Source organism: Plectropomus leopardus, chromosome 18 (genome assembly GCF_026936395.1).
Source record: "Plectropomus leopardus strain MGB_pleo_1.0 chromosome 18, ASM2693639v1, whole genome shotgun sequence".
Taxonomy (NCBI): Eukaryota; Metazoa; Chordata; class Actinopteri; order Perciformes; family Serranidae; genus Plectropomus; species Plectropomus leopardus.
Window position 1 is genome coordinate 27040321 of NC_142193.1, and position 20364 is coordinate 27060684.

Genomic DNA, 20364 nt, shown 5'->3' on the forward strand with positions numbered 1-20364 from the left:
ACAAAACACACAGACTCTCCCGGTTCAATATAGTGTCTCTTCTTTAATACAGTGAAAATACAATTTTACAAAATAGATCATCTGATTAAAAAAAAAAAAAGAAGAAAAGCTCACTTCCTGAGTAAGTGCTCTGTTTTTCTGTTCAAACAGAAACAGTTGAACTACCAGAGATTAGGGAAAACCTGCAAGTGTGATCTAAACAGTGCCTGAAGTATGAAAACTGTAAAAGTAAAAATGGTGTCTAACGTGCCCATGTGTTAAAAGGAAACTTCAGTGTTGATGGTTTATGTAGTCAACTGAAGCAATATATTCCTCAATTTGTGCTGCATTGTCCAAAAAAGTTGCAGCTGCATAATCTTTTTCTTTCTCCATCAGGCGTTGTCATTTGATGTGACAGGGATGTAGTTGAAGAGCCACAGGCTCGATTTAACCTGTGGGTAGTCAGGGGGCTTTTTTGTTCATTTTTATTGTATTGCAAACTAGCAAACTTTTTCCGGCGAAAACAGCATCCTAAAATATGAATGCAGGGGATTTTATGGATGAGGATACATTTTACAGTGTTTTGGCTGATTTTATTCAAGCTAGAGTATGCAACCAAAGAAATGCAGCTGAGGCCGGCAGCTGAGGCCTGAAGCTGAGGCTGGCAGCTGAGGCCCGAAGCTGAGGCCTGAAGCTGAAGCCTGAAGCTGAGGCCTGAAGCTGAAGCCTGAAGCTGAGGCTGGCAGCTGAGGCCCGAAGCTGAGGCCCGAAGCTGAGGCCTGAAGCTGAAGCCTGAAGCTGAGGCCTGAAGCTGAGGTTGGCAGCTGAGGCCCGAAGCTGAGGCCTGAAGCTGAAGCCTGAAGCTGAGGCCCGAAGCTGAGGCCTGAAGCTGAAGCCTGAAGCTGAGGCCCGAAGCTGAGGCCTGAAGCTGAAGCCTGAAGCTGAGGCCGGCAGCTGAGGCCAGAAGCTGAGGCCGCACCTAACGCTATGTTTCAGTCAAAAAAGTAACAACTTAAGGCTAGTAGGCTTGTAATCCATATGGTTGTCAGAAGCACAATGCATGCTGGTACATGTAGGCACGGCCAGCACGGCTCTGTGAGCAGGAGAACTCCTCTCGGTTAATGCAACACGCACTGAGGGATTTTTGCCTCCGTTGACGACGTCTGCCATTAACACTGATTGGACATTTTCCATTTGAATTTTGGCATATTAAAGGATTTTAGGAAATTCTACTGCTGATAGAAAAGTGCTCAAGGATAAGAGTGCTTCACTGAAACAAAACAACTGGCAATCGTAGTCCTCTAAACAAGATAATCAGACAGCCTTGACATTCTTTGTGAATTTAACATCTGACCCAGAACAGAGTTAGTGCTACTCTAGCTCTACATTAGACTGCTCATCTTTCAGATAACATTACAGTAAATTATGAGAGGTGATTTGAGGCAGATTCAAGACTATAATATAAAATATAGTAAATCACAACAGAATCACGATCGGGCCAGCTCTACTGCAGCCCGTTATCCTCAACAGTCGACCTTTATCTGTCATCAGTGTCATATTTAGAAATATGGTGACCTTAAGTCTGTCTGCAGGTGGATTCATGTAGTCTGAAACCTCAGCTGTTTATAAAAAACAGTGGCAGCAGGTGTGTTTATAGTGCCAACTCTACTTTTCCATAATTTGCCGCTGTGCAAAATGGACAAAACTAATACAAAATAAAGTTGGGGTTAGCACCAATGCAAAGGAATGCCTCTGTAGTAAATTTTGGCACGTCTCTTTGGGTTGGAATATGTAAAGGGTGGAGTTCACTCGCCTGGGAAAGTTTAGCAGTTAAAGTCACAGACTTAAAGGAATAGTTTGACATTTTAGGTCAAAAAGCTCCTCGGCAGGAAGGCGCCGGGTGTGGAAATTTGCCCTGAGATGCTGAAGGCTCTGGACATTTTGGCTGATACGCCTTTTGAGAAAATGATGTTTGTTTTCTAATTTTGTAGGAAATTAGGAAACAGTCACAAGAAAATAACCTAAAAATTAGTTTAGGATGAAATTATTAGATATTTCTTTCTGAAAAAAAAACAGGGGAAATTATACATATAGGCTGATATGTGAGTGTATATTAGCACTTTTTCCAATTTTATTTCCTGTTTTTATTTTATTTATTTTTTACCTCTTTTTTTAATTATTAGGTCATTTTCTTGTTTTTTTCTCTTTTTTGTTTTTTTTTCAGGTCATTTTCTTGTAACTTTTTTCTTAAGGAATTTCTCTGTCATTTTGAATAATTTCATGTTAGGTTGCTCAATTTGGGGGGTTAAAACCCTGCATACTGTACCTTTAACTGAACATTGGTCATCTAAACTTTCTGGCACATAAAATGTTTCCATTTGTGCAATCGTCTCCCACGAGGTGACAAACGCAAATGACGATAATAACGTAACGTAATACCGTCTTATAAACCCAAATTCAAACTGTGTTTTTGCAGTCAGTCTGTATAATCAGCATGTTGAAATGACTTTTAGTTAAACAGTCGGCGTGTTTGCTGGTCAGATCAGCACCATCTGTGCAGCCTCATGAGTCGTGTTAGTTGTAGTCGAACCACAGCGTCCTCGAAACGCGTGATCTCAGGTGAGAGCGGTTAGTCACCTCGACGTCTGCAGCAGCGGCCCGGGTAAGTACAGGTACCTCCAGATGGCGTAATAATGGATGCACGCTCCTACTGCAACAAAAAGATGCCAGATGGCGTGAGCGAAAGGGACGAGGCCGTCGCTCTTGAAGAAGACCACGCCCACCACGTAGAAGACTCCTCCCAGCGCCAGCTCACACACACCTGAACGCTCCACCTGGAACAGTTCAAAACATTCATACACGTGAGGAGGAGGTAAAGAATGACAACAAGTCGGATTACTTGTTTTTATAATAGATCAAGTTTAACCCTTTGAAATCGAAGCGAATTATCAGGAGAGGTTTGTAAAAAGAAAATCACTTGAAAATAAATGAAGTTGAAATAAAAAAAAAACAAGAAAATTACCTTTTTCTTTTTTCTGTAACATAATTTTAAATGATGAAGTAAATAAGAAAATAATCTTCTGGATATTTTTCCATTTTTTCCCTTGTTTTGTTTTTTTTTTTAACTTTTTTTTTTCTGTTTTAGGGACGTTTCCTGCCAATTGGCTCATTTTGTTTTTTCCTGTTTTTTGAAGGAAATCAATACAATTTTCTCAGGTTTAAAATATTTAAATGCTAGTGAAAGATGTATACATGCAGCACAAGAAAACTGATGTAAAGGGTTTTTAAAAATTAATTTAAAAGTGCTTTATTATAGAAAATAAAAAGAGGCCATGATCCTGTTTTTTTCTGTTTGTAGTCCGTTATCTTGTAGACAGTTTTTTGAAACAGTTCTTTTCTTTTTTTTTTCCCTTTTCATGTATTCATTCGTGTTTGTTTGTTTCCTGTTATATTGTGTGGTTTTGGTCTTTGGATTTGTAGATTATCAGAAATACATAATAATGTCAACATTATTGCTGAGAGGAAGCCGACCTAAAAACACCCCGGAAAACAGTTAACTAACAGTAACTAAATATGATTTGTAGGTAACGGTCAGATACAAACCACCTGTTTCGTTTCTTTAAATACTGACAGTGTCTGATTCCCACACAATAGCAGGAAACCTGCTGCAGCGGAAGAGGGCTTACTTTTTTTTTTTTGTGCTCAGAAGCCGAGAAAGCTCACGCTTAAACCTTTGTGGTTTGTACTCACCATAGACAGGATGACCAAAGCAGGAACAGCCCCCATGGCCACATACCCAAACAACTCCACCAGCTTGTACCTGCAGGAAGAAAACATAACACCTCCAATCTGCTCTGCGATTGTTTCTGCTTCAAACAGCAGCTCAGTGTTTGCTGCAAACACTGTGAGGACGGGAGTTTGGTTTCAGGTTAATTGTGTCAAACGGGGACACAGAGCAGGGACACAAAGACAGACTGTGTTACCTCTCGTGGAAAAAGAAGACATACACGGATCCTACGCAGGCCATGACCCATATCAGCCAACGCATGTGGCACGCCCAGGGCCCCAGCTCCCTCAGCATCAACCTGAACACACACACACACACACACACACACACACACACACACACACACACAGAGCAGGACAGTCACTATCTGATAACCAGAGATGTTAAAATCCAGCAGACTGTATGTAACTTTGTCACCCACCAGGGAGAGTAGGAGGCAGCGATGAAGAAGTAGATGGCCATCCTGTCACACATGTGGAAACGCTGCTCCACCTTCCTGCACAAAGAGAGGGAGAGCTCATTTCTAAATCATGACAACTTTTATTTTATTTAATCCATAATCTCTAAACAGGACAGGAACTGAAGCTTTAAAGAGTAGAGGTTGACCAATATTGTTTTTTAGGGCTGATGCCGATACTGATAATTAGTATTTAAGACCAAAAATCAATGTTTGGCACCAATATGCATTTACAATAACAAAATATTTCTGCTGAAATTCAGAATTTTAAAATATAACAAACTCCAACACAAAACTTAATTTAAATTCTGACTGATTTTAACTGATTGTTTTCTGCTTGTTTTAGTTGACTCATTGTTCTATTATATTGCTTTATTATAATTTATGATTAAAAAAAAGATTTATGTCATTTTATTTGATGATTTTGTGTATTTTAATTGTTTGTTTTATGTTTTTTATTGTGTATTCAGGTCTCCCTTGAAAACGAGAACTCAATCTCAATGGGATTTACCTGATTAAATAAAGGTTTTTATATAGATGCCTTTAGCAAATGTTTAATCAAAACTGAAAATTTTAACATCATATACAGAAAGTTCCCTGCAGCTTTTTTTGTATAAAGTTCAGTTAAAATTTAAATTAAAAATAAATTAGTTCCTCTCATGCTGACACTTTCTTTGCAAGCATTGCAGACTGCCTTCCCTGGTGTCGGTTAAGTTTAATACGCACCCTTTTTCATTAATTGATTTTATCAGCAATCATTCAAATAAAACACAGACGCAGATAATCTGCAAAAAGCTAAAATATCAGCTCCAATAATCAGCCAGGCCGCTAATTTGTTGACCCATATTATAGAGTACTACAATTGGTTTCAGTAAACAGCAATTTTGCACAAATTCAAACTTGTCCTGACCCTGTCCTTCAACATATTAAGCAGTGTTTATTGTGTTTTTTGGACTTTTATATGGGATATGCCAGAGGAGTCCAAAGGCACATTTTGTTTTGGACATATTCTAGTTTAAAATATTTTTAAAAAATGAAGTAACCCTATCAGCTGAGTGTGCAGAAGTAACACCTTTGATGTTATGTCCAAGATGTTTATGTGTTGCACTGCAGAGATAATTATTGTAGAGCAGCCGGGGACAGCTGTGGGGACAGCTGTGGGGACAGCTGTCCCTTCTGTAATAACACATCCTGGCCTGAGAGGCGATAGTGAGTCACTGTAGTCTTTAGTGTGCTGCAGGAGAGGATGAAGAAGTTGAGCCAGCTGGAGTCAATGGAGTCAGTTTGAAGTTGCAGCCTCAGTGAATTAGTTAGTGATGGCAGAAGCTCCAGTAAAACAGCTGTTATCTCATCACAAGCAGCTCCCAGACGGACGCAGTGGGACAGCTCTTGGAGAGTCAAAAGATGCAGCTGGACACTGAAGGTGCAACGTTTCTTTTAGACTGGTAAGTAACATCTAACGTTGGCTGTTTACCAAAACATATCTTTAGTGTAGCTAATAACACAAATGGCAGGCTTACAGTTTGTGATACACTTTTTAAAAGGTGCGATGAGACTGTTTTTTTGCTACTGTGGCGTCGCTAAAACTGAGCTAAGTAGCCTAAGCAAAGCTAAACTAAGCTAAACTAAGCTAAGCTAAGCTAAACTAAGCTAAGCTAAGCTAAGCTAAGCTAAATTAAGCTAAGGTGAGCTAAAAAGCCATAAAGTAAACTCTGCACAAACTTATTTTGACTGGTTTTTTTTGCTCTGCTGTCAGTTATGAGTTGCATATTTTATGACTGACTGTAAATTTCGGTTGTATGGACACAGTAGCAGACCGGCTGAAATAAAGTCGACCTGTTCACCTTGTTGTTAGTCTGGATTAGTTCGGCCACATTTGAAGAAAATGTCTGTGTGAAGTTTTTTATTATTAACCCTTTGAAACTTGGATCATCAGTTTTCTTGTTGTGGGTTCAGCCGCCTTTCACAAGTTTTTCGATTCTTTAAAAATAAAGCAAACTGGTTTGATTTCTCTTTAAAAAAACCAGGGAAAAGGCAATGACCAACTTGGCAAAACACGTCTAAAAATTTACAAGAAATAGTTGGAGGTGACAAGTCAATTACCTAAAAATGTGTTTTTTAAAAAGAGGGGATTATTAAGAAACTATCAAAAAAGTTAGGGAAAATGCCCCAAAAATGATATATATAATTAGAATAATTTTATATTTAAAATTATGTTACAGAAAAAAATATATAATAAACATATAAAATAAAACATAGGTTTTTTTCATCACTATTTTAGGTCTTTTTTTGTTTTTTACTCTTTTTTTGGCATATTTTCAGGTAACTTCTTGTAATGTTTTTGCTAATTATTGAGCTACATCTTGTTAAGTTGATGTTCTCTGTGTCTAATTTGCTCAGGTTTCAAAGGGTGAAAAGTTTTATGGGGGTCATGATAGAGGACAAATGGACTGCTTGTTTCTATCTGAGAGTGTGTCTGACTGTTAATATGCGAGCGGATTGTTTTTTAGAGAGTTGATGATGATGTGAAATACTTTCATTACCACGCCACATCTGTTGTTTGCTCTCAGGCCTTCTGGCTCCGTCATAATTAACAAACTGTACGTCTGAGATATGAATGTCTACCGGAGCAGCACGTAAACACACACATGCACATCTGCCAAATCCCTGCCAGCGTTTTCTGCTACACACACACACACACACACACACACACACACACACCGGAGGTGGCTGATTTTCCAGGCAGCGGTGTGGAAGAGTGTTGAGGTGACAAACAGGCCTGTCAGTCCGCTCCCGTAGAGCCAGGCAGCCATGCGATGCCATTGGTCCACAGACAGGAAGTAGAGCACAGACCCTCCCAACAGACTGGGGAGGATCCACAACTAGAAAAAGATCAGAAACACACACACGTACACACAAACACAGTTTAACATAATTTTCTCATTATACAAACACACACTGACTTTCACATTATGAGTAGACTTAACACTTTTCTTTAAAATGTGGTTTCATAAAAGTGTAACCACAAACAGTAGAAATGTAACCTGGCTTTTTAATTCGTAGATTTTCTTGACCAGCCTCGTGTGGGAATGTTATACTGTCTTGAAATGTCTTCCTGACATTGTTTACATTCCTTTCTCTTTGAATCCCACAGAACCAGCTGCAAGCTCTGTTACAGGAATAGTTCAGCATTTCGGGAAATACTCTGATACCCCTGCAGGTTTTTTAACCGCAGGATCACTCGCTAAAAATGAGTATTAGGCTCCTTTCTCACTGCCAGTAGTGGACGAGCGTGCCTTTCTGTTGTTTTTTACTAATGTGTCGCGTTTGATGTCATGGACAGGCTGGAAAACAGGTTAGTAAACAGTAAAAAGCAGCATGGAGTCCAGGGAAAATATTATATTAATGTCTAATTTATTAAGTCTCTCTTTCAAACTCAGTGCAAACTACACCTGGAAACACTTTTTCTTGGTCAGTCAGTATTTTGTTGTGGCCAAAAGGGTTGTTGATTTGAAAAAAAATCAAACCCAGAGTTCAAGTTTTGATCTTGAATTATTAAAAAAAAAAAAGGTCAAAATAAAATAAGTGTAGGAAAAGGTGATTTCAATTTAAATATAATTTTGATTCTTGATTCTGATTAATTTATTTCTTTTTAAAATTTTACTTACTTTTACTCACATTTGAGGTCTCATATTTTTCAGTTTCAGTTCCCCAATTATGTTACCTTCAGAAAATGTGGATACTTTAAACATGACTCAGCACTTTCTATACACTGTATTCAGCTGATTAGCAGTGATTTAAGTGATGCTCCGGACAAAGTTACATTCAAAAAGCTGTTTTAGACCACTCATGGCAATTATCAAAATATGGGAGCAGTAAAATATGCCAGATTGTGACGTTGACCAGCCATGCTTTAAAAAAATGTTTTCTATTTCCACAGAAGACTCTGAACGCAGCTCAGCATCACAGATTACAAAGACGTCCTCCTCACCAGGACAGCCTGCTGGCACAGTCGCAAAGGTAAGAAATGCTATTTTTTTGTGGAAAATTATCCTAAATATTGAAATGCTGGGCAGTTTTCGAAACATAGGGACATACAGAAAGATGTCTTTATGTGGGAAGTTTGTCAAAAACATTATCTAGCTTTATGCTGTTAGTTACTCCTAATGAATGTTACAGTCTTTAAAATGTCTCGCTAACATTAAGGCTGCACAGTAATAATACAGCAGAGTCATTTGGTATTAATACCAATACCATGACACACAAAGGCTGAATGTAACTGAGTGTTACTGGGATTTTTGTCCAGTGGAAAAAGGTCTTTATTCGCTTTCTTGTCAAGAGTTCAATGAGAAAATTGAACTCACTCACCTGTCTGTAGGGGTGTGACAAAAAACACAAAAAATGCTAAATACTCGCCAAATAGTCAAAACTATTCATACCAGCGGCGGTGCAAATTTGCAACAGCTCCAACATTATCATGCGATTGTTGTTTGACGTTGATAGATTGACGCCTTTATTTATTTATTGACGCTAAAAAAAACAGATTCCAGTTTTTTTAAATGTTGCTTTTCGCTGCATAATTTTTGTGCTCTGTGTGAAAGTACTTATGACAAAAACAAAAGGCAAATAAATGCACAAAAGACACCCTCCCTGTCCACCTAATGTTACTTCTAAGGCTCACAAATTAACATTTTATATCTTATGTTTAGTCCATAAAAAGTGTAAAAGTAAACACAGCCAAATTCTTACGGTAATGTACAGTTTTTCAAAATATAGTGCAACACTGCAAAACTTGATGCTTTTTGGAACCAATACCATTTTCCAGTTTCAAATTTCCCTTTTTCGTGATGTGTCAGTAAGTGGATTTTGGTATCTTTGGACAGAGGTAGGCGAGCTGTTACCCAGTTTCAGTCTTTAAGTTAAGCTAAAATAACTGCTGGCTGTAGCTTCGTATCTACCGAACAAACACACGAGAGTGGAATCAATCTTCTGATCAAACACTCCTGAAACGCATCTTTTAAAGGTGGAATTGATACTTGATGTTGACTGAATACACTGCGCTGTGAAGCGGCTCTTAAGGTGGCTGAGTGAGTGAATGAACAAAGTAAAAGGACACCACGGCCCATTTGAGGCTTTACAGTCATTACGGCCATGTTTCCTTCCATGTCTCTCTGTCTGTTTCATTCTCTGTCTGTCGCGCTCTGTCCGAGGCCGAAGCGTACAGGGATTACAGCAGATTAGAGAAAGCTACAGGCTGAATCACAGATTATAGTCTCTGTGGCAAGGCCAAAAATCCTCCATATTCTGCCTCATTCCTCGCAATCCTCTCCATCGTTTCGGAGGCTTCTCTGAACCGAAGACTCACTGAGCACAGAGAGCAGAGAGAGCAGGGCTGCACGATATGAGCAAAATATGCAATAATGTTGTTGGATATCGGGATAATGATATTATTTTTTGTGATAAATTAACAGATATTACTCAGTTCTTGACTAAGACTTGGATAGTACATATATTTCCTCAAACTTGGGTCTTAAGGGTGCGTCTCAACACTATTTGTACACGGCTGATCCTTTTTTTTTTTTAACATGCAGCTCCATGGCCCTCCAGAATGCAAAAAATACATATAACTGTGTAAAAAATGAACAAATATATAATAAAAAAAACTTTTTAAAAATAGAATGAATACCACATTGTACCGGCGGCAATGCAAAGCAGCAGAGCAACCATGTGGGTGTTTTTACATTTCACATTTTTAAAAAAATCAATCAAATCAATGCATCCTATAGTTTAAGCAATACAGTTAATTGATTCAGTGCCAGTTAATATGGCCTGCACTTAAAGACCTTTATAACCCACTGTATTATCATTTGGCAATATATGCACAGAGAGAAGCTGGCTGCAACCACATGATGCAAAGACATCTGTGCAGCCCGCCAACGTGGCGCGTCACATCCGTGCACCATGTATTTTGGCTATATGGTGTTGCAGTGCATGTCTACGTGCGTTTTTCATTTTCATTTTTTATTTAAATTTTCACTTGACTTTATTAAAAAAAAAAAGTTGCTGGGAACCTGCTGTATATGATGTTGAGTGTTTCAGTTTTTATTTAATAGTTGCTACAGGCATTGAAACAAAGGTTTGTGTTTTGTGCATATCGGTTATCGGTGTCATTAACCACTAATAAAACGTATCGGCCCTGAAAAAACAAAATCGGTCAACCCCTATAGTATTCCCGCTTCTCCAGACACCACTGGTTATTACTATATTCGAAATGTTATATTGCAGTTGTTCACGATGTGTTTATCACACAAGTTGACTTTGCGAATATATTGTAGAGCCTAACAGGTACGGTGTTTGACAGAGACAGTAAACCAGAAAAAAAAAACTCAAGGAGAGCTGAAAAAGCTTTCCTGAAAGTGTGTTTCTGTTTGTTCGGCTCACCCCATGTGTGGCACAGTTTGCAGCATGTTCGTATTCAGTGGGCTGGTATCTCTTACTGGCCGGGACCCTGCAGTTCATGAACCTGAGAGAGAGGTGAGGGGAGAGGGGGGAGACAGAGAGGGTGAGAGAGACGGACAGAGGGTGACGTTCAGGTAATAAATGCAGATCTGGAGGCAAAACAAGGTGCAGCTTTATTAGTTAATAAGTTACTGTGTGCTGAAGCCATGGAGGCCGGTTGTGTGTGTGTGTGTGTGTGTGTGTGTGTGTGTGTGTGTGTGATGGTCATTCTTGGAGGATTTACAGGTCTGTAATCCGCATCACGTTGTCTGAATTTTACTGTGCCTCATCGTTACCGGGGCAACTGTCTGCACTGCTATGGTCACCGGCGATGTCACTGCCTGTACTACAACAACAACAGCATACCACTGACCACTAACTGTATTTGCATTATTTGTTATGTTGCCATAAACTGCTGAGGAAGTGACTTTGTGTGTGTGTGTGTGTGTGTGTGTGTGTGTGTGTGTGTGTGTGTGTGTGTGTGTGTGTGTGTGCGCACGCGCGTGTGCCCGCGCACAGGCTATTTAATCAGCAGTAAATCTCTCAATCCCAGCTTACAGGGAAAAACACATCTGGAGATGTTACGAAACCACATTTTATACGTCAAGATGCACACACACACACACACACACACACACACACACACACACACACACACACAAACACACACACACACAAAAACACACACATGCACACTAACAAACACACATGCTCACTAATTTGAATGCAGCCTCTCGTGCAGGGCCACAGGTGTGTCTGCGTCGGTCAGCTGTGTTATTTGATTACACATTTAGGCCGCCTCATCATCACAAAGAAATCACACCTCATTCCCAACACACACACACACACCCACACACACACATGTCCCATAGCTGTTTATCTTTGTTATAGTGTACTATTTCTGCACAGTGAGGTAAAACTGAATCAGAAGAAGCAGACAGGGGGACACCATCTCTTGTCACAACCTTTTTCTAAAAGTGTATAAAACATCGGATCACCGAAACACTTCTGCTTATGTCGCTGGAGAAACTCTTGCATAACACAAACCTGACATCTGGCAACACAACAGAGTCCAAGCATTTCAAGCTGCACACATTTCAGTAAAAATGTGACTTCTATTAATCCCTTAAAAGTAGGGACAAGCGATTAATCGAAGTATTATCGTAATATGGCCGAGTGCAATATCCAAATCACAGGAGTTGCAACTTTTTGATGAAGGTAAAATGTGCCGCAGCACTTTTATGAATGAGGCACTGTGGTGCTGCAAAGATGCAAATCCCACAAATCATAATCCAGATGTCAGGGAACATGCTTGTTTAGTACAGACCCCAGCTGAAATACCATCATCGTCATTTTTGTTTTATTAAATAAAATGCAAAATTACCCGTCCTACAAAAATAGCAACTTATGTTGCAATATCAGAAAAATAACTATATAAATATATATATACAGTAGTATATATTACTATATTGTGCAAAAAAACTGCGATAAGTGATGAAAGTGATTAGAAGGGTAAATATTGCGGGAAATCACAATATCAATTTTATCTGCAGATAAAAGGAAACCAGTTACATCATTATGTGATTAAAGGCATCCTGTCTAGATTCAAAGCACGAGCTGCATATCTGATTTTCTAACGGACTAACTGTCTTTAAGCTGCTGCACTTTTGACTGATCTTGATCACTGATGTTGACAGTGGTTTGGTGGATGGAAAAAGCGTGAGACAGTAGAATTTGTGGGTTGTCTTATTTTAGGTTTCATCTTAAGGTGTGTGTGTTTTTTCTTCACACACCACCAGAGCCCTAACAACAATGTCAGTGTGTTTTCCTGCTTAGGTCAGGTTGGTGGTACGAGGCGCAGGGCTGCACAAAACACATCTGACTTTTAAACACAACCTTCACACTTATTTTTTTTCTTCCCTTGCTTACACACTAATATCGCAGCGTCATTACATACACGTTACTCTAAAGCAGGTTTACTCAACTTGCTTTTACCTTTTTGCAAAATGACAGGAGGCCAATTAACTGTTAAACAAACATGTATCATATGTATTAGATAAATGAATAAATATTAATAAATAAAGGCAAATACATCTCTACTTTTTTCCACTGAATTGCCTATTTTCAATAGTTTTCTGTCCTCACTCATCTTTGCTAAGATGTAAATCTGGATGAGCGGTCCAGCAGAGGTCAGGTGTATGCAGGGGTGTTTCTAGAAATTAATGGGGTTTTGGAGCTTATCTTAGATTTCTGTTAGGGGGTCCAGGGGGTCCTTCTCTGGCACTTTTTCATAAACAAGCTATATTTTAATATTTTTTATGCACCTTGGCGTCTTATTTACATCTGAAGTGCAAAAAAAACAAGCAGTATGAATCAATAAATATTCACAGTGAATTAAAAAATGGTCTGCACCCTATTACCCTTTTTCCACCAACATGGAAGTGGTTTCGCTCGGCTTCCTGCAATTAATTGTGAACCTTTTAGAGCATTTCAACCAAAAATAAATAGGTTCAGAGAAATCATCAGAAAATAAGAGCATGCAGTGGTCTTATTAGTAGTTGGTCCATGCTTGTTTTTTTAAAAAACTAATATCTGTAATAATAGAACAAAAGTTTGCAGGTAATCAATGTAAACTGCAATTTTGCCACTACTTTTTACTTCTGATGTGCTTTGTGCAGCGCCCTCCATTGATGACATATCCTTGATTATAGTTGTTCCTCCCAAAACCAGAGGAAACGCAGACTCACTAGCACCAAGGGTCCAGTAATCCTGGACAGGACTGGTTCAAGAGCTAATTTGGTGGAAAAGGGGTGTATGAGGGACCAGATTTAGCCAATGAGCCATAAATTGAGTAATACAGACTCTCTATTAAAGCTCTGCTCATATGTTAATATCTGCATAATTCCGACAACTGAACGCCAATTAATGCAGCTTGTATCACATGCTCTATCTTTGTCAAAACATAATCTGCAGAGAGAAAACATTTAGTAAGATTAGATTATTGTGTGGCTGTTGTTCCTTTAGTTTCCCCCTCAGTTCCACCGATGGGCCGTGCCAAGCGCATAACAAGAGAGCAGTATTTTTCTGAGCACTGTTGTGGTATTGTAGGGCTATCAATGGACCTGAATGTAGCACTCTGATGTCCTCTAATCGGTTATGACAGAACGTTGTGTGTGTGTGTGTGTGTGTGTGTGTGTGTGTGTGTGTGATGAACTGAAAGGACAGGATAGGGATTCACAGGCTCTGATCAGAGAGAGCATTGTTGTCCTCATCAGCACACTGTTCTTTCTCTTTTCTCCTTTTCAAGTTTTCAGACTCTGTGTTTTCCACACACTTGTTGTTGTTTCCCGCACGTGTGTGTGTCATGTGGTTCCATATATCTTTGTGTGTTTGTGTGTGTGGCGTGTTTTTACCTCATAAAGTGAGTGTTTGGTTACAAAAGCCCATTACAGCACATTCCATACATTAATAGGATTGGTTGCATCTGAGAGGATCAGAACCTTTGGGGGGGTCATTGTGTGATAGGAGTGTGCGTGCACGCGTGGGTGTTAGTGTGTGTGTTAGTGTGCATGTATGTGTGTGTGTCTGTGTGTGTGAGTGTGTGTGTGAGTGTGTATACACTCTGTAACTCCAGGGCTTTTCCTTTTACAGTAAAGATCAAGTTCATCTTCTCTGGGACTCAAACTCTAGTTCTCACGATTATCGCCATCTCCCACACACAAGCGAGCGCACACACACACACACACACACACACAAACATTAGTAGACATACACAGACATAGACGCTAACTGACTGATGAATGCATCCAAGCAGAATTCAGCGTGATATAAACTGCCGTGCATGTGATGCCACATCCGGTGAAATGCAGCAGCACATGATACAGAAAACTGACTGAACCACAAGAAACCTGGACAGCAGAGAAATGAATGAGAAGTAGAGCTGCAACAATTAATCGATTAATTTATAAGCTGTTAACTATTAAATATTAAATTAATCACCAAATAATATGATAATTAATCTATAGGTTTGAGTGTTTTTTAAGAGAAAATAAAGTCAGAATTCTCAGATTCTGGCTTCTTAAATGTGAATTTTCTCTGCTTTCTTTACTTTTTCATGACAATGAACTGAATATATTTGAGTTAAAGAAAACCAAGACATTTGAGGACGTCATCTAGGTCTTGGGGAAACACTGATCAATATTTTGCCACCATTTTCTAACATATTATAGACTAAACAACTAATCGCTTAATTGAGAAAATAATCACTCTACAATGAAAATAATCATTAGCAGCAGCACTAACAGAGAAGCACTTTGGTGGAAAAAATACTTTCAAGACGGCTGCGCACTGTATGATTTTTTAAAACTTGCATGATAAACACATCGAGAAAGACTGCGATACTGCACTCAGTTTAGTTTAAAAAGAGTATCAGTAGAAACCTTTACTTCAAAATGTATCATTACGATGCTGATGTGTTTGGCTCATCAGAGACGGGCCGCTAACCCAGCACCTGCTTATGTGTGCTCACCTTTAAATCACTAAAATCACTGAATAGTTTCACATTGAAGAAATCTTTGTTTTTTAACTACGGCGGCTGACATGAAAACGTAAACATCTTAAAAAGACCTGTCTAGAGCCAGTGTGTTTGGTTTGTCCAATCTGGGCTACTAACATGGCGGTGCAACATGGCGATCTGTGTAGATGAGGACCCGCTCCCTATGTAGATATAATCCGATCATTTTAAGGTAGCAAAAACACAACGATTCTTATTTTCAGTAATTATACACTAAACAAAAAATACTTATTCCACCTCTGCCAATTCATCCCACTAAATGCTACACACTGGAGCTTTAATAGAACAACTGATTTGTTGTATTTTAGCAGTATACTGAAAGCAGCAGAAGGGCACAACTAGGTTCACTTTAATAACTGTTTTTTATTGCAAATAATATCGTGATATTCAATACACGTTTTCCTAATATTGTGCAGCCCTAGGTCTGAAACTGAAAATGAAATTATGTTCTTTTCAACTGGTTGGGTACTTCAAAAAGTACATGATCTCCGAGCTCGTTACTTCTCTCTCTCTCTCTATCACACTCACACACACACACACACACGCACACACACACACACTCACACACACACACACACACACACACACACACACACACACACACACACACAAACTAATCTATAACGTCCCTGTGTTTGTCGCTGTGCCAGCGCGTTAGTGCGCATGGATGCACAGGATGTGTCACACATGAAAAACATGCTGCCAGCCAGATATCAGCAATGAAAGTTGACTAAGAATTTTTTCTTAAATTACCTTCCAAATTTTGTCTTCTTAAAGTCCATCTCGTGCGTAATGGGTCTGTGCGCGCGCGCGCGTTGGTGCGCTCTATTTACCAACAGCACACACACACACAGCAGCGAGCGTCGTCTCCTACGGATCCCCCATTCCGGATGTCCCACCGCCGCGCGTCCGAACATAAACACACAAGTCCGACAGAGGGGACATCGACCTGCAGAGTCAACTACACAACAAGTACACGACTTTATCTAAAGCGTCGGGACTCCTCCGGTGAGCAAACAACGAGCCATCCCGGTGGGAGCGCGGAGCCGATGTGCGCCGCGGCGAGAGACAGAGAGGAAACTGTGCAGAGTTTTGTTCCGAGTCTCAGATGTTTGCAGGATGTTCCGCGGGACTGGGTTTGTAACCCCTCCTCTCCTCTCCTCCCCTCCCCTTTCCCCATCCAGGCTGATGATAACACAGCAGCAAACAGTAACCGCTCCCCACCACACAACAACACACAACTCTCTCCGCGGCTCCGCTTTACATTTTCAACTGGCTGCACTGAGGGACATTTAGATGCTGCTGGAATTTAAACTATATGAAAATAACAAAAAATGATGATTAACAACTTAAAAACTTGCGCAAATTGGCTTGATTTCTTTTAAAAACATGGAAGGAAACGTTAAGCAAGAAATCAGTGAAAAGTCACAACAAAACTACCTGAAAGTAGAAGTAAATATTATTGATTGTTTTTTAAAAGTAGGAGAATTATAAATATCCCCCCCCCCTTCCCCATGCAGGCTGATGATAACAGCAGCAAACAGAAACTGCAACAACACATAACTCTCTCTGCTCTCAGTTTACATGTGCAACTGTCTGCGCTGTGGGACATTTAAGTGTTGCTGGAATTTAAACTACATGAAAAATACCCCAAAAAAAGACCCAAAAGTGACAACAAAACCTGAATAAACCTTTAAAATCTGCGCACATTAGCTTAATTTCTTTCAAAAACATGGTAAGAAGGCATAGAGCAACTTAATAAGAAATAAAAAGAAATTAGTGAAAAGTTACAACAAAATTACCAGCATTTAAATATCATTGTTATTATTATTATTATTAGTAATAGTGGTAGTAGTATTGTTATTATTATTATTAGTAGTAGTAGTAATTATTGTTGTTGTTGTTATTATAGGTATTATCATTATTGTAAGCATTTAAATTTATTTTTAAATGAAAAATAAATAATAATAAATTAAATAATTTTAAAAATGAACATATATATATTTTTAAATTTTCTTCTCCCATCATCATCATCTCATAACCTCTCTGATTTAATTTGTGACTCCAACAGGCAACAGCTAACAGAGCTACAAGGTAAATGATTTAATGTGTAATCTGAATCTGATCAAGTCTCAAACAGACAACAAAAGACCAGCAGCAGACAAATGCTGTTAATTGTTTTTGTTATAACTAAAATGATCCGTCTTTGTAGCAGCGTTTTGTTCCAGCCCTGTAGTACATTTATCTCATCATAATTAAAAAGGGAAGCCTGTCATTCGTTCTCTCAATTTCATTTTGCAGATCCACCCATGTCTCCTTACACACACACACACACACTCAAATTGCATGGAAAATTAAATATTATCCAACAATAACAGTGGCCAGCAGAGGCCCTTTGTGGCACTGTGCAGCAGCTGTGTGAGACAGAACAGATACATTATGCAAACACACACACACTCACACACAGACATTCAAACACGTTTCCACGCTTCAGAAACGTGTTACACATTCACCCCCGGCTGTGTTTACAGATAAGCTTCAAAATATCAGTGACAGGGTCCAGATGCGTATATTTGCTCGGCGTCTATGATATTCAAATTTGCCAGATAATATATTTTTGGCGCTTCACTAAGTAACATTTTCTGCTTTTACTATTGTATCATCATCATCACCGAATAAACTTTTCTCTGTGTACGCAGCTTTGCGCTCGGTGTCCCCAACCCTGGGCCCCCGTCTCTGTGTCCATCATGTTTATTTGGAAGCTATGGCTTGTGTAAACCAAAGGCCAGTACACAGTGTGTTGGAGCTCTGCCTGTGCTGACAGACCTCTGGAGGAGACGCAGACACTTGCCCCATGAAAACACTCAACTGGACCAAAGGACACAGCTGACACTGAATTATAACCTCACAAGAGCGAACAAAGAACTGAAAACGGAGTCACTGTGGTCATTTTACAAATGAAATTTTAAATAAATGCTCCTGTACTGCGCTTCAGTATATAAAAGAAGTAAAAAGTGGTCAAATAGTCCAATACTACACATTTATGTACTCTATAACATTCAGACTATTCACTACTTTTAGAATTTAAAGTGACAGTTCACCCCAATATCAGAAATACTAATAATATTTTTCCTCTTAGCCGTAGTGCAACTTATCAGTCTAGATTGTTTTGTCATTTGTCATAGAGTGTTGCAGATATCGGCCGTAGAGACGTCTGTTTTCTCTCCAGTATGGAGACTAGATGGCACTTGGCTTGTGGTGCTCAAAGTGCAAAAAAACTAAATTTAAAAAACTCAGCAGAAATGTCTCGTTCCAGAAATCATGACCCGCTTACTCAAGATAATTCACAGACCTTGTTGTGAGCAATTTCATGCAGGAACTATTTTCTTTTAACCGAACTGCACCCGCTAACTGTATCAATGAACGGACTGGTTTAACATTAATGCTGTAAAGGATAACACAGACATTCATTAAGAAAAAAGTGGATTAATCTTGGTGGGTTTTATTTCTCCTTAGTGCCGCTGAGTCTTTGTGGTTTTCTTGCTTTCTTTTCTTTATTTTTTAAATATTTGTGCCAATCAGCTTATAATGTCATCTGCAGCCTGTCTCTGGCTCTATGCTGGTATCCACTCAATGATTTGTGTAGCTCACAATCTCACCCTGACATGCTCAGACTTACACCTGAAACTGCAATGAAAGTAATGCATGCAGACAGAAACTGTGACTCACACCCCAAATTACGTGGTTGACACATCAGATCACAAACGTTTTTCCTTCTCGTCCCACGCCTCTGACTTTGCTGCCACCACAGTCATTATTGTAAATTTGTAAAGTGTTGATTCTTAACCAACGACTCATTGAAACGGGGCATTTTCGAAAATAATCCACAGCTAAAAGTAACAAAGGCTAAAATGATGAAGTTTAATGGAATTATCTGCCTTTATTTCACGTCCAAACCCGTCATATGCAACTTCATGGCCAAAACATGCTCATACCTGAACATTTACATATATGGACATTTGGTTTGATTTTATACATATTGAAACTGTTGGTGCTAATATGTGGCAGAATTATTGTTTGGTTCAAATTATATATTTGTGTAAATATAGCCTACCTGTGACATATATGATCTTTACATACAACATGTGTTAAAACAGTAGCCCACAGGCTCAATGCAGCCATGTGCAATTTTGACTTTTGTTTCTCAAAATACTACAAAATTGGAATTATTGTTATGTTATGATTTCCATTACTTAAGAATTATATTCTGTTATATACAGGTCAAGAAAAAAAAGGCAGATATGTCACATCACGGAGGCTAAACTTAAAAAATGAGAAAAATTCATATTGCCTACATTTTTAAATATGTTGCCTCTGCAGAATTTTTAATGCTTTCAATTTAATAGATTACAATAATTAAACTATTCAAAGGAAAATCTGCAAATCCTCAAATTTGAGAAGCTTAAAACATAAAATGTTTTAATGTTTTGCATGGAATATGATTTACATGATTATCAAAATAGTTACAGATTAATTTCTTAAGAAATTTACTTACTGACATTGTAGCTGCACTTGTTTATTTTCAGATGTTTTTAGACAAAAATAAAGATCTAAATTACTTAGTAACTTAAGTTATCAAATAACTGTAGTGCAGTTAAAAAAAGAAAATTTCTCTCTGAAGTATACTGGACTAGAGGTAGAAAGTGGCAATAGATTAACCCTTTAACCCTGGAGCAACATCACTTTTCATGTGCTGCTTTCAGATGCCTTTCAAAAGTATTTGAGCCCCAAACTGGTGTGATTTTTTTCCAAAAACGTGGGGGAAAAATTGCAAGAAATTAGTAGATTTAGTATGTTTGTTTGTTTGTTTTTTAACCTAGGGAAAATTTTCTAGAGAAAAAACACTTTAACACACACAACGCTAAATTACGTAATAAAAATTATGTTACAGAATTATTACACTTTTGTACCAGTTTGTCCCAGTCTAGTTTGCCTCATTTTTGTTTGCTTGTTTGTTTATTCATTAATTTTTTGTTTTTTAAACACATTTTCTGGGTTTTTTTGCACTTT

The 20364-nt window shown here is 38.7% G+C and overlaps 1 protein-coding gene and 1 long non-coding RNA gene across 2 annotated transcripts; one reads left to right on the plus strand and one right to left on the minus strand.

Moving 5' to 3' along the window:
- Nucleotides 1-23: 23 nt before the first annotated feature.
- On the minus strand, nt 24-16421 carry mmd2a (monocyte to macrophage differentiation-associated 2a). The gene is made up of 7 exons (XM_042504721.2): nt 16048-16421; nt 10665-10746; nt 6945-7105; nt 4188-4262; nt 3963-4064; nt 3730-3799; nt 24-2813 (listed from the first exon to the last, which is right to left on the minus strand). Exons 1-7 carry the CDS (start codon nt 16209-16211, stop codon nt 2613-2615), a joined length of 855 nt encoding a protein of 284 aa, XP_042360655.1. The 5' UTR covers nt 16212-16421; the 3' UTR covers nt 24-2612.
- Nucleotides 5508-18785, plus strand: LOC148186521 (uncharacterized). The gene is made up of 3 exons (XR_015779662.1): nt 5508-5668; nt 8164-8243; nt 17994-18785. It is a non-coding gene; the product is annotated as an uncharacterized LOC148186521 (long non-coding RNA).
- Nucleotides 18786-20364: the final 1579 nt, after the last annotated feature.